The sequence below is a fragment of the Danio rerio genome, chromosome 16, assembly GCF_049306965.1.
Source record: "Danio rerio strain Tuebingen ecotype United States chromosome 16, GRCz12tu, whole genome shotgun sequence".
NCBI lineage: Eukaryota > Metazoa > Chordata > Actinopteri > Cypriniformes > Danionidae > Danio > Danio rerio.
Window position 1 is genome coordinate 6,924,407 of NC_133191.1, and position 15,392 is coordinate 6,939,798.

At 37.4% G+C, this 15,392-nt stretch overlaps 1 protein-coding gene across 4 annotated transcripts; it reads left to right on the forward strand.

Annotated features, from left to right (window-relative positions):
- The first annotated feature begins 4 nt into the window (after positions 1 to 4).
- On the forward strand, positions 5 to 15,177 carry sall3a (spalt-like transcription factor 3a). Of its 4 annotated transcripts, XM_073925775.1 has the most exons (6): positions 5 to 1,023; positions 8,614 to 10,964; positions 11,085 to 11,739; positions 11,858 to 12,192; positions 12,706 to 12,849; positions 13,686 to 15,177. In XM_073925775.1, the coding sequence occupies exons 1-6, from the start codon at positions 942 to 944 to the stop codon at positions 14,115 to 14,117; spliced, it is 3,999 nt and encodes a 1,332-aa protein (XP_073781876.1). In that variant the 5' UTR covers positions 5 to 941; the 3' UTR covers positions 14,118 to 15,177. The 4 variants fall into 4 exon arrangements, with proteins under 4 accessions (XP_073781876.1, XP_068074900.2, XP_073781877.1 ...); XM_068218799.2 differs by having other exon boundaries at positions 8,614 to 11,739; XM_073925776.1 differs by lacking the exon at positions 12,706 to 12,849.
- Positions 15,178 to 15,392: the final 215 nt, after the last annotated feature.

A 15,392-nucleotide genomic window follows, 5' to 3' on the forward strand; every position in this document is an offset into this window, starting at 1 on the left:
CCTCACACTCGACACACAGTCTCACACACGGACACACACCTCTCCAGCGCCATCACCGAGAACTATCAAACTTCTGCGGCTGCCGCATCATCACCCAGCCGAATGCACACCTGAAAACCTCAGATGAAACGCCGGTTTGTTTCGCGAACCTTCTTTTAACGATTCGAGCTGATTTGTAGGCCTGGAGCGAGAGTCCTTAAACGGGCTTGAGGAAGACAAAAACCACCGCAGAATCCTGAAAGGAGTGATATACGACGGGACACATTTAAACTGATGAACTTTTCATGATTCGAACACTTTATCTTACATTTAAATTGGTGAAGCAAAGTATTGTTAATTAAAAGACATCTAGGCTACCTTACTTCAGGCTTACCGTAGTAAACTTCAGTTTGCTGACACTGGAAAAATTGGTAACATCCGAGGACGAAGTGTGCTTTTCTTTTTCTTTTTTGCTCAGAGATGACTGTGTTAATCGTTCATTGTATCAACTAATGGACGAAACGAACCTTTACAAAGAAGAAAAGTTATTCTGAACCGGAGCAGCCCGTACAACTCACTTTCCTCTCACTCCACTAACTGTTGGGAATATACATAAACCGTCCGAAGTTCAGAGTAAAATCATGCTAAAATGAAGTACAGAGGAAAAACCCCACAGAGAAAAGAAAACAATTGACCCTCCTCCTCCTCTGGGCGTTAGAGGTGATTTTGGGTGGATGGTGATGTTTGAAGGTGAAGTAGTAAATTGCGGAGTCCGTCCCTCATTTCCATATCAGTGTGCCCACTGGAGCTCTGCCAATTCAAAGTATCATTCACTATCATAATGATACATCCACATAACAGAAGATCATCTGCGCTATTTTACAGCTTGACTTTTTGAGAAGATTTTTTTTCAGCGGATCTCTGCTGATGTTTGTGAATGAGGAAGATATCGCAGCTGAAGAATGTCCCGTCGGAAGCAAGCGAAGCCACAGCAGCTGAGATCGGACGAGGACCCGACACTTCTGGAGCTGCTTCCTGAACACGGTGAGTCTTCCAGTGTTTGTTTCTGGGCTCTCTTATATCTTCGTGCTGCTTTATTAAATGAGCGCAAATAAGTGTAACTGTGAGCCAGTGGTAGAAAATTATTACATTTTTGATCAACAAATAAAAGCTTAAAATGTAGTTTGCCGGATTTGCTTTGCGTTTATTTTTTACTCCGCCTTAAAATGCTTTATAATTAGATCAGAGTCAAAAATTAAGGGTATTATGATGTTAAAGTGGTCACATTGAAAGTGTTTGTGGTACTTTTCTTATAGCAAACGGTGGATCTTGCTATTCTTATGGGACTCTTTATTAGCTAATAGATTATAACAAATATAATGCATCAATTTGCAATTGACGCGAATTTAGTTAAAAGTGACATATTCGTCTATAAATCTTAATTTTAATTAATCATTTTATTGCTTTGACTGCATGTTACACTGAAACCCCAAACTTTTTAAAGAATTGCGTGGCAAAAACATGTTAAAGACAAACGGCTGACTTTCGGCTTAAAATAATGAATTTTCTTTGTCATTTTAATTTTTTCTTCTATTTAACTTATTTTAAACTTAGTTTATTATAAACTTAGTTCTTCTTTTAATCACTGGCACAGCAAAATAAAGAAAGAAAGAAAGAAAGAAAGAAAGAAAGAAAGAAAGACAGAAATATGTCAGGCAAATATTATAGAAAAATATGTTTTTAAACCTGTGCATTTATATAAATGTATATGTTTTTACATCCTAGTTTTGAATATTAATAATTGTTGGTAGATGCATAATGTAGCATAACTTATTATCGTGAAAGACATACCAATGCCAATACATTTGCATGCAGTGACACGAACTCCGTTAATTCATGATATTGCAGAAATAAAACAGTTCGGGCTTATGTTTTTCTACAAAACCCGTTTCCCAAATCTCCTCGAAAAATGTTTATTTTCGCAACAACAATGATGAGATTATTATTATTATTATTATTATTATTATTATTATTATTATTATTATTATTAATAGTAATAGTTCACGCAATGTTTTTCAATGTTTATAGCTCAGTGAAAGGAAAAACCTTCGTCGCATCTGTAATTCATGCTCAATCACTCACATTCTTATCGCAACATTTTTTCTGTAGTTTCTATAATATATAATTTAAGAGTAAATTATTGCCATTTTACTACAACATAATGTGAAAAAGCATTAATTAGCCATGAGTCTTTTGAGATATGTAAAAAATTTGACATACTTTTTAAATGATTCATTTTAGATTATTGTAATGCATTTATTATTTTCTGTAAAATCTCTCACACCATGGTTCAGAAGTCACCATATTGTCGGTCCTAAGGGTTTTTAATTTGTGAAACTTTAATGAAATTCATTTAAAAATTAAAACACCTCAGGACTGAAGAACTCCAAGACTTAGTTTAAGTAATAAACAAGTGATTAACAATATGTCTGGCATTCACAGCAGCATTACATATGAACTATTAAATCAAATATTAAATAATCAGTCAGTTAAATACTGTATGTAGTCTTGATAAAATTCAGACATCTTATAAAGTAAGTGCATATTAGTCAGTCCTCCATCTTACACATTGATCACATTAATTCAAAAATACCATATAAACAGAGAGAGTTAGCAAGAAATGAAAATTAAAAATTTAATAACAATTAAAGCCGTAACACATTTGACTCCTTGGCGCACTGAGCATTATTATATTGACTCATGTTTCTGGCAGTACCCTGTTGATGTATGATCTGGATTCTACCACATTTGAATAGCAACAGAAGTATTGATTGTTTCCCCATTACAGTAATCTAATGACATGATCGCTCATGCTGTGAGAATTTAACCATATGGTCTAAGGTCTAAATGTCCATGCACCATCTCCATTCTACACGTCTTAGTGTAATGTATACAACTGCTAAGATTGCTCGAGTAACTTTTTTTTTTCTTTTGTCACATCCTCTGTTTCTCTCTGCACGAGTATTTAAACGCTCATTTTCATTCTCTTTTGTTTGCCTGACTCTTGAACAAACTCTTTTGTGTGGGAACTCAGTGGTGTGCCAACAAGAAACAGTCATTGTCCCCCCCCACCCAGTCAGTTCTGTCCACCACTCTATTTGTCCCTGAGGAGGGCTGCTTTAAAGTGCTTTGATACTGCATGCACTTAACCTTTGGCTGTATGGCACCATCATGGGTGGCCAATAGATGTCAAGCTTTGAATGCAATTTGTACAGATGTTCCTTTGGCATAAAAAAAAGGGTTACACATGCCCAATGAAGTATTAATTATGATCATCTCACTGCTGTTTTCTCGAACTAAAAGTTAATTGTAATGTTTTGTGTTCATTCTAAATGGTTATTATCATGCTTTTATATTTTACAAACAAATATAAAAAAAATAACAAATATGATTACCATTTACTGTAATATTTAACAATTAATTTATCCTTCTTATTTAAGGTGTGATAATTAATAACATTTGAATACACTGTGTTTTTGAGCTTTGATCAGTCGGTTTATAATTTTGTCAGTTTTGTCTAATGTTGAAATATTAAGTGTTACATCAAGCAACTGGATTTTACTTGTAGTGTGTGTGTGTGTGTGTGTGTGCGTGTCTATGTATGCCTGTATGTGTATGTGTGCATATATATACAGTGCTCAGCAAAATTAACTACACCTCGTTTTGAAAATGAATATTTTTATCCATAACGTAACTACTCGATGTCTCTCATGTTTGCAAACATTATTTATTTTTTAAAATAAAACAAGCTTAATATTAAAACTACACCTCGTTTTCAAAATCAATATTTTTATCCATTTCTCAGTGAACATAGGCAGTGTATTTAGGTGCATTTAAACAAAACAGATTTATTAAACAGATAGATTTATTACAATAAAATTTTAGCCACCAAACATATTTAGATATTCAAAGATAATACAATTAAATTCAAGCCAAATAATTGCACAAAAAAAATTACGACCTACAAAATTTCAACAATATATATATATATATATATATATATATATATATATATATATATATATATATATATATTTTTTTTTTTATTAAGTTGTACTTAATATTTTTTCTGGTGGTTCATTCCGCTGTGGGGACCCCAGATTAATAAAAGGACAAAGCCGAAAAGAAAATGAATGAATATTTTTCTATGACATATACATTTGGATGTACTAGTTTTGGGACTATTATCGTAAGTTATTTTGTTAGATAAGCTCCAGATTTGGCTTCAGTACTGACTAATCTAATGTATATGCACTAATATAATATTGTATAGCTTCCTAATAAAAATATGTATTTAAAAAATAGATTTGTGAGGGGGTATACACACACACTTTTTTATTCCTTTATTTAATTTTCCTTAATTCCCTAAAGTTTAGTTGAGATCTGGATGTAATGCATATGGCAGAGATATTCAGCTGAATATGCTGGTTTGATCCATCTTTTTTAATTCCAGTCCACCACTCAAGAGTGTTGTTTAATTTGGTTTATTGCGTTAAATATGAATACAAAACGATTAAATTTTGGCTACACATCTGCAGGCAGTGACAAAACCTCAGTCGAGAAAAACTCTTATTGTGCTGTAACTACCCGATGTCTCTCATACATGTTCCGTCATTCTCATGCATCCTTTTTTTTTTAAATAAATGTTTGCAAACATGACTTTTTTCATTAATATTGAACAAGCTTAATATTATAAAGACATACATTTTAAATAAAGTAATACTAGGTGGTATAGTGAATGCAGTAGTGTGTATGTGTGTGCTACATCATGTAGAATTATCTCAGCCAACTCATCCCATCTCTCTTTTTTTGGAGTTCAATATGCATATGCCAGGAATATCTAGCTAAATATGCTGGTTTTTAATTCCAGTCCACCACTTAAAAGTGCTTATCATGGTGTTGTTTAATTTGGCTTATTGCGTTATATATAAATGTAAAGGCGATGCAGTGGCACAGTAGATAGTGCTGTCGTCTCACAGAAAGAAAGTCGCTGGTTCGAGCCTCGGCTGGGTCAGTTGGTGTTTGCATGTTTTTTCTGTGTTTGCGTGGGTTTCCTCCGGGTGCTCCTGTTTCCCCCATAGTCCAAAGTCATGCGGTGCAGGTGAATTGGTTAGGCTAAATTGTCCGTGGTGTATGAGTGTGTGTGTGTGTGGATGTTTCCCAGAGATGGGTTGCGGCTGAAAGGGCATCTGCTGCATAAAAACGTGCTGGATAAGTTGGCGGTTCATTCCGCTGTGGCGACCTCGGATTAATAAAGGGACTAAGCCGAAAAGAAAATGAAAGAATATGAATATAAATTGATTAATTTTTGGCTACACATCTGCAGGCAGTGACAAAAACTCTCACTGTGCTGTAACTACTCGATGTCTCTCACTCATGTTCCATCATTCTCATGCATTTTTTCTTTTATCTTTTTTTACATAAATGTTTGCGCACATGATTTATTATTTAAAATTAAACAAGCTTAATATTAAAAATTCATACATTTTAAATAAACTAATACTAGCTGGTATAATGAATGCAGTAGTGTGTATGTGTGTGCAACATCATGTAGACTTATCTCACCACCTCATCCCATCTCTCTTTTTTTTGGAGTTCAATATGCATATGCCAGGGATATCTAGCTAAATATGCTGTTTTTTTTACTCCAGAGTGTTTATCATGATGTTGTTTAATTTGGTTTATTGCGATAAATATGAATATAAAATGATAAACTTTTGGCAACACATTTGCAGGCAGTGACAAAACCTCAGTTGTGAAAAACTCTTATTGTGCTGTAACTACTCGATGTCTCTCATTCATGTTCCGTCATTCTCATGCATGTTTACTTTTATCTTTTTATAAAATAAATGTTTGCAAACATTATTAATTTTTTAAAATAAAACAAGCTTAATATTAAAAAATCTTACATTTTAAATAAAGTAATAGTAGCTGGTATAATAGATACAGTAGTGTGTATGTGTGTGCTACAACATGTAGAATTATCTCAGCCACCTCATCCCACTCTCTCTTTTTTTTTGGAGTTTAATTTTAATTTAATTTATTTTCCTCAGCACTCAACAATTAGTGATGCTCTGTAGATAATGCATGATGATATTATACAGATATTTAGCAAAATGTGCTGGCTTGATCAAACTTTTAATTCCAATCCATAAAACAAAATACCAGTTAACATCATGGCATCATTAAATATGAAATCAGAGCACACTAATAAAAATGATTAATATTTTAGTTGAATATCAGCAGGCAGTGAAAAAAATCAGTTGTCAGAAAAAAAAGCTTTATTACGCTATAAAGCCTCTTGCATACATGTTTCATTATTCTCATTGATTCTATTTGTTCAACATTTCATTCTTTACTGGATACACAGAAGGCATGTTTTCATTAACACTAAACAAGCTTAAACTGATAAACTCATACATTTCGCTTAAAGCAATAGTGAGCTTGTGTACTAAATACAGTAGTGTATGCTAGACTTTATGAAATTATTTAAGCTATCTCAGTCAATTTAGCTCAGCGTTCAAATAAAATTTACTGAATCTTTAATATATTTTAAAAAAGGCATTTCGGAAGTAGTTGATTTACTGAACATTGTTACACAATGATAAAACTTCTTCGCCTCTTTATCACTGTAAAACTGCATGGAGATAATCTGCTTTGCATAAAGCGCTATGGAATAAAAGATGATTTGACTGAAGTAGAAAAACATCCCAAATAGTTTAAAAATGTGTGTATTATTATTATTATTATTTTATGCATTTGTGAACTTGGGGTTTTTACTCAATATTATGTTTTGATTACTGTGCTATATTTGACTTTAATTTTGAAAGCTATACATGCTTTACTTAATAAAATAATACAGGTATACAGTTGGGGTCAGAATTATTAGCTCCCCTGTTTATTTTTTCCCCAATTTCTGTTTATTGGAGAGAAATTTTTTTCAACACATTTCTTAATATAATAGTGTAAATAACTAATTTCTAACAACTTACTTATCTTTGCCATGATGACAGTAAATAATATTTGACTAGATAATTTTCGAAACATTTCTATACAGCTTAAAGTGACATTTAAAGGCTTAATTAGGTTAACTATAGGCAGGTTAGGATAATTAGGCAAGTTATTGTATAACGATGGTTTGTTCTGTAGACTACTGAAACAAAATATAGCTTAAAGGGGCTAATAATTTTGTCCTTAAAATTGGGTTTAAAAAATTAAAAACTGCTTTTATTCTAGCCGAAATAAAACAAATAAGACTTTCTCCAGAATAAAAAAATATTATCAGACATACTGTGAAAATTTCCTTGCTCTGTTAAACATAATTTGGGAAATATTCAAAAAAAGAAAAAAAATTCATAGGGGGGCTAATAATACTGACTTCAACTGTCTAGTATACCCATTTACCATATGTAAAAAAGTTACATTGTAAAACAAAATTGCTGTGTAAATTCAGTATATAGTCTATATCAATCTGTTGCTAATTATAATAAAATATATAGTCTGTTGGATGAGAATAAGATTTTTTTTTTTAAATATGTATCCTTATTGTGGTTGGACATACACTAAATATGTCTATCTACTATCTGGCTGTAGAAAAAGGAAATAAAAAGGTGAAAAAGCCATTTAGTTTTTCTTATTACGTTTAACACAACTAATGCAATGGATAGCACAGTCGCCTCACAGCAAGAAGGTCACTGGTTCGAGCCAGTTGGGTCAGTTGGCATTTTTGTGTGGAGTTTGCATGTTCTCCCAATGTTCGTGTGGGTTTCCTCCGGGCGCTCCCTTTCCCCCACAATCCAAAAACATCCGCTATAGGTGAATTGAGTAAGCTAAATTGGCCATAGTGTATGTGTTTGAATGCAAAAGTGTATGGGTGTTTCCCAATGTTGGATTGTGGCTGGAAGAGCATCGTCTGAGTAAAACATATCGTTGGTGGTTCATTCCGCTGTGTCGACCCCTGATTAATAAAGAGACTAAGCCGAAAATAAAATAAATGAATGATAATGCAGTTCATAAATTGTTTATGTATTTTATCAACATAACCCAACCCAAACTTTGCAGTACACTAAGACCAGAGAATTATAGTAGCACGTACACAACATACAAGCAAAATATGTCATTAGAACAGATTTTTTAGGACTGGACATGATACATAATGTACAGAGCATGTGGTTGCTCTAACAACTGTAGTTAGTCATAAATACATGTATGCATGTTGTACTGATATTTTGACATTAATTGCACATCTGACAATACTAATGAAGACACTGAAATGTGACGTGTCATGTCCGCAGTAGGGAATCTGATTTTTAAAGATAAATTGTCCTGGACTTTTATAAAAACTTTGGAAATAAATTTGTTTCATTGAATCCATTTTTAAAATGTAATTAAAATAAATGATAGACCCTAATCCTTTCAAAGAATATATATAGACAGGTATTATTCAACAGGCTATACGGGAAGAGTAGAATTATCAAACGGGTGATATTTCTTTAAGTTGTGCTAAAATAAATGTTTAATGTATTCATTTTATAATTTATTGCACTTCACTTTCGTCTTTATCTTCCCTCTCAGTCTCAGGTGAAGGAGTGGATGATTCAGACAGCGGAAATGAGAGCCGCAGCGGGAGCGAAGAGACCCATGTGTGTGAAAAGTGTTGTGCGGAATTTTTTAAGTGGTCTGATTTCTGTGAACATCTGAAGACCTGTACCAAGAATCCACTCGTGTTAATTATCAGTGACAATGAAGTGACATCAGATCCGGCACAGGACTACCTACCTGAGCCATCACCTGTGCCCAGCTGTGTAAGCGATCCAGCAAACAGCGAGGATGCAGTAGAGGTAAGCCACATGCCCACCGAAGGTGATGAAGGAGCAGAGATGATGCTGGAATCAGGCGCTGTACTGGAGAAAGAAGATGAGCCCATGGAAGTGGAACTTTCTCCCGAGAAGCCCATCGATCCGGATGATCCAGTTACACTGGCTGAGCCAGACATAAGCCTACCTCCACTTGAGGATCACAAGCAGTCTTCTGGGGCAGGATACTCTATACCCAGCACTAATGTCACACTGGAAACACTGCATGGGACCCGTGTGGCTGTGGCTCAGTTCTCTCAGGGTGCCCGGGGAGCACTAGCTAGTGAAGTGTCAACTATGGCTATCCCAATGATTCTGGATCAACTTATGGCCTTGCAGCAACAACAGCTGCGTCAACTTAAATTGATCGAGCAGATTCGGAGCCAGGTGGCACTAATAAACAATCAGGCTCCCACACAGACCGCTGTCAGTCATAAAGTAGACCACAGCATAAATGCTGCCTTACAAGTACCCTCATCCTCTAGCATACCTGCAATGCCTGGGCAGCTTCATCTGCGTGGCTTCATTACACCTCCTATAAATCAGCTTCATATGAAGGGCCCTAACAGTTTAAATGTGCAGGCTTCAGTGGCAGTATCTTCAGCTCTGGATGTAGCCTGTACCAGTGGTTCTCCGGCGGGTGGCCAACTAGCAAGTTCTGGGATGAAAAGCAATATTGCAATAAATTCTTTATACCCAACAACCAGTAATGGTGTTTCCCCACAAATGCCACCATGCTCAGTGTCAATTAGCAGCAGTAGCTGCACTAGCAGTAGCACAGGAACTGGGGGAGAAATAAATTGTGGTATTTCACTTCCAAGAAACACACCTAGTCCTCTAACGCTGACTCATGGAAGATTGCTTACATCCCCCTCCAGCCTTCCACTTGTACCTCACAGCTCATCCAACAGTGTTATCTTCCCTAATCCTCTAGCCAGTATTGCAGCAACAACCAATGCTCTTGATCCCCTCTCCGCCCTTATGAAGCACCGCAAAGGAAAGCCTCCAAATGTATCTGTGTTTGACACCAAACCCAGCTCAGAAGATCCGTTTTTTAAACACAAGTGCAGATTTTGTGCCAAGGTGTTTGGAAGTGACAGTGCGCTGCAAATTCACCTGCGTTCCCATACTGGCGAAAGGCCTTTCAAATGCAACATTTGTGGTAATCGCTTCTCAACCAAGGGCAACTTGAAGGTTCATTTTCAAAGACACAAAGAAAAGTATCCGCATATCCAAATGAACCCATATCCAGTGCCCGAGTATCTGGACAATGTTCCAACAAGCTCAGGTATACCTTACGGCATGTCGTTGCCCCCAGAAAAACCTGTTACAACATGGCTGGACAGCAAACCTATTTTGCCCACTATCCCAACATCAGTAGCACTGCAACTCCCTCCTACTATACCCAGCATTATAGGAAGCTATGGAGATTCAACTAGTTTTTCCCCTTTAAATAGGTCACCTCAAAGGCCATCGCCACCATCAAGCGAGTGTACATCTTTGTCTCCTAATCACCTAATTACTGAGACCAGTATTGCACAAATTTCCAGTTCACCACAACCTAATTTGGCAAGTAACACCCCTCCAGTTCTCAAACCTGAAGCACTTCATCTACCAGCCAACTCCACCACCAGGCCTGGTGAAACAAGCATATCAACCACGTCCATATCTCAAGTGATCTCTACAACCATAGTTACAACCACATGTAGCACCAGAACACAGCTCACAGATCCAGTGAATTCCTCATCTGCAGTCTCTCATCCCTCTCTACAAATATCGTTAAATCAATTCAAGCCCAAATTTCCTTTTGGTGGCCTCCTGGACTCTATGCAAACATCAGAGACCTCAAAACTACAGCAACTGGTGGAGAATATTGACAAGAAGATGACAGATCCCAACCAGTGTGTCATCTGCCATCGTGTCCTAAGTTGTCAGAGTGCCCTGAAGATGCATTATCGCATCCACACAGGAGAAAGACCCTTTAAATGTAAAATATGTGGCCGTGCTTTCACAACCAAGGGTAACCTGAAGACACACTTTGGGGTTCACAGATCAAAGCCCCCTCTCCGGGTACAGCACTCTTGTCCCATATGCCAGAAAAAGTTTACCAATGCCGTAGTTCTGCAGCAACACATTCGCATGCATATGGGTGGACAGATTCCTAACACACCTCTGCCTGATACTTTTCAGGACACAGACGCAGATCTGTCCTTTGATGAAAAGAGCTTAGATGCCATGAGCAACTACGACGATGAGCTAATTGATGAGATGGACCAAGCACTGGAAGATGAAACAGGTCTAAAAGACGAGAACATGGACCTGCAAAAACAGCTCCATCTATACTCAGAGATGTCTCCTAGCACTTCACCCCCAACTTCTCTTATCTCAAGCATTGGTGCTTTTGAGAATGAGATGAAGCTTAGTGACCCAGCTGTTAACATTACCCACTCTTTCAGCGTAAAGCCTACAGAAAACGGGAGTGGAGTAGATGGGGTAAATGGAGACATGCTCAAGAATGACTTATCTTCCACTCTAGTAGATTTGGAGAACCACAGTGTAGGGAGTCCAGCACAGTCTGAATCGTCTGGCTCTATGCTGGCTTTATCGCCTACCTACAGTCAGTCCGAGAGTCATCGCTCTAAGTCTCCTCAGGCAAATAGCAGCAGCAAAGATGAGGCTTTGACCTCAACCTCGGCGCATGCAATGGTGAAGTCTGAACAGTTGGACATCCATTCTCCTGGATCGGAAAACACGGGCGCATTAGATCTCACTGCCACACAGCCCACCAGGTCATTTGTCAAAGATGAGAATCCCTTCAGTTTGCTGTTCCTGGGAAGAGACAGAGGTAGTATTTCTTTAATAAATTTATGTTGAACACAAGATCAAAAATGACAGAAACTGTGATTTGATGTGATCACCAAAATGAATCAAATCAAATAAATGAAATGTTTTCCCTCTTTTAGGTTTAAGCACTCCCAGCAATATAAGCTCAGAATCAAGCACAGTGAAATTTGAGAATGGACACAGTAAACCGCCGGCCTTGTGTGAGGGGCCCCACTTACCAGTTGGTCCGCAGGTACCTACTGCAACCGCTCAGACAACAATAAGCTCCAACATCACTCCAATGCTGGCACCGCCCCCACCTCGGCGGACCCCCAAACAACACAACTGCCACTCCTGTGGGAAGAATTTTTCATCAGCCAGTGCTCTTCAGATCCATGAGCGCACTCATACAGGCGAGAAACCATTCGGCTGCTCCATCTGTGGCAGAGCCTTCACCACAAAGGGAAATCTGAAGGTATGGTGTTGGTTTAGTATTAATACAGATTAATATCACAAAGCACACTCAAAACTCAGAAATACTTATAAAAAAATTAAAAATAAAGTTTTGATAAGACTTTACTTGAAGGGGGTGTTCGTAAAGACTGACATGATACCTTTGTATTCATGACAAGGTACATGTCATGAATAAGAATGAGATTTTATGCATGTCATTTGCTAAGTTATGCCATTTTCAATGGAAAGTTGACATAGTTTGAGATACTTATGATGTCTATACATCACAACTTGCCATTTTCGTTGTCATGACAACTTGACCATTACCAAGGCAACATAACTTGTCAAAAATTCATTATAAACATGTATATTCTCATTAAAAAACGTCTAAAAATAAAAATAATCTATCAACTTAATATTTAATAACATTATAACCATAGTTTTAACTTGTATCACTGTAGTTAAAAAGTAAAAAAAATATTAACGAAGGAGTTTTAAAATTGGTGGCTCAGTAGGTAGTGCTGTCGCCTCACAGGAAGAAGGTCGCTGGTTCGAGCCTCGGTTGGGTCAGTTGGTGTTTCTGTGTGGAGTTTGCATGTTGTCCCTGCATTCGCGTGGATTTCCTCCAGGTGCTCCAGTTTCCCCCATAGTCCAAAGACATGCAACACAGGTGAATTGGGTAAGCTAAATTGTCTGTAGTGTATGAGTGTAAATGAGTGTGTATGGATGTTTCCCAGAGATGGTTGCAGCTGGAAGGGCATCCGCTGCGTAAAGCATATGCTGGATTAGTCGCTGTGGCGATTCCCAGATTAATAAAGCGACTAAGCCGACAAGAAAATGAATGAATGAATTCATGACACCATAATAGCCTCATGACAATCATGTTTATGACAGATTTATGACAGTCTTTGATAATGTCAAGTTGTCATAACAGACATCTCAAACAGTGCAGACATCCCAAGTTGGGCAAAGTAAGTTCCGGGGCTGGCGAAGTCAAGGATTTTTGGGACGTAGACCAGCAGAGGGTTGTGTGACATATTGGTAGAGTGCGGTGGGGGTGTGGGGGTGTTTTGGTGTCCCGTGACATATCAGAAGAGTAGGGGGTGGGATTGGTTGGTGGTCAATTGGGAGCATGACGTGTATGTAGAGGGGTGGTTGCATGAGATGTATTTGAGGAGCAGGGGAGGGGAGGTGGGTTGGTGGGTGCTGCGAGTTGTTGATGCCTCCATATTCGGGGCATTATCACTCATTTGCGGGCATCAGGGAGTTAATATGCATATGCGGGAGACTTCCGGAACTGCCGGGGGGCTTGAGATGTCTGAACAATGTCACCTTTGCATTTAAAATGACAAAACTGAGTGAATGCCACTTGACGACAGTCATCATAAGCATGCATGAAATCTCAGTCATGATTGTAAATGTTTACAAATGAAAACCCTCTTCAAAAGTGTTAACAATGTTAGATTTCCTTTGTGTGTTTGACTTGTATAAAATAAACCACCATTCTCCCTTCAGGTCCACATGGGAACCCACATGTGGAACAATGCTCCAGCCCGTCGGGGTAGACGACTCTCAGTGGAAAACCCAATGGCTCTTCTAGGGGGAGATGCCATCAAATTCAGCGAGATGTTTCAGAAGGATCTCGCCGCACGAGCAATTAATGTAGACCCAGGCTTCTGGAATCAGTATGCTGTAGCCATCACCAGTGGACTGGCAATGAAAAACAATGAGATCTCTGTCATTCAGAACGGAGGCATTCCTTCAATTCCCATTAGTCTGAGTGGTGGTGGCATTCCTGCTGTAGGAGGAATGTCAGGAGGCATAGAAAGGTCTCGCACTGGAAGCAGCCCTCCAGTGACTGGACTTGAGAAGACCAACCTGGAAATGGGAACCGGACATCCCTTCTCCAGATTCAGGGAAGAGGAAAAAGAAGTTGGGATTAATTGACGATTCACTTTCGGAAAACGATACAGACTCCCAAATTGATTGTGATGTGGAAGGTGAAACTTAATCCCGTTTGAGTTGTGTATTATACTGTACAAATGAAGTCTGATATGCTGTCTAGATTTGGAGCTCTAGTCTTTAGTGTTCTTCAGTCCCTACTATACATTCATTCATACAAGGAGACTTTGTGTGAAACATTTGTCTTGAAAGGTTTGCATGGTACTTACTGGTTTCTATCCGTTTGATTTTTAAGTATTACGATGCTCTGGCGCAGGAAGAAAAAAAAAAAAAAGAAAAGCTATTTCTATGCGGATAGACATATGGTTGCTTTGTGGTACATGGGGGGACATTAAATTGGGTATTTTAATCAGCTTTTTCATACTAGACACTTGACCAGACAAAATGGTTGTATCTATTTTAATCTTTACATTCATTCTCCAGCCGTGGTCTTATATTAATGTGCCGTGTCTTAATATTTATGATAACTTAACAGCGGGTATTGAAATATATTTAATTGCCTGAGTTTCTATTTAATTTAATTTCCAAATTTGAATTTTAAATATATAATGAGACAAAAAAATATCATCAATGCAATCATACTGAGGTGTTTTGTTTTTGTTTTCTAGACATCTAGCCTGTAAATGTGTAACAGCTACGCTACACAGTGGGACGGCTACGATATCTAGAGCTGCTACGCTCACAAGCCTCTTTTTTATCCTTTGTAAAGAAATAAAAAGAGTTTTACAAAAGAGTTTGTGTTAAACAACAGCAAACCTACTGAGTACAGACACGACTGGTATGCATATTTTGTAACACACAAAAGAAATGTCAATTTGTTATGTTTGTGAATGCACTTTTTAGAGGAATGGTCTTGTTTGTGAGATTGTAATTATGTGGGACTGAGCCATCTATAACTTTATTTCCTGTTCGCTTTTTTGGGGTTTGTAAATGTGAGTTCTGGATGTAGCACAGGAATATGAGCTTTCTGCTCCCAAATCTCAAGACGTTCTGTCTTATCAAGCTCAAATAAAATGACAACAGATCCTGTCTGTTTAATGCTGTCTATACTGTCATCATGACCGTTGCTTTTCTATCAACCTAATTTCGTCTACGGGAAATGAAACTGGGATAACAAATCAATAAAATAGTTCTGTCATTAAAATTTGATTTTAAAAAATTCTGCACTCTAAATATGCAATAGGTGATTACGTACCCCGATATATATTTCTAGAGAGTGTCAAATATGTCCCAGGAGCTACTTTTTTTTGCAGATTTTGT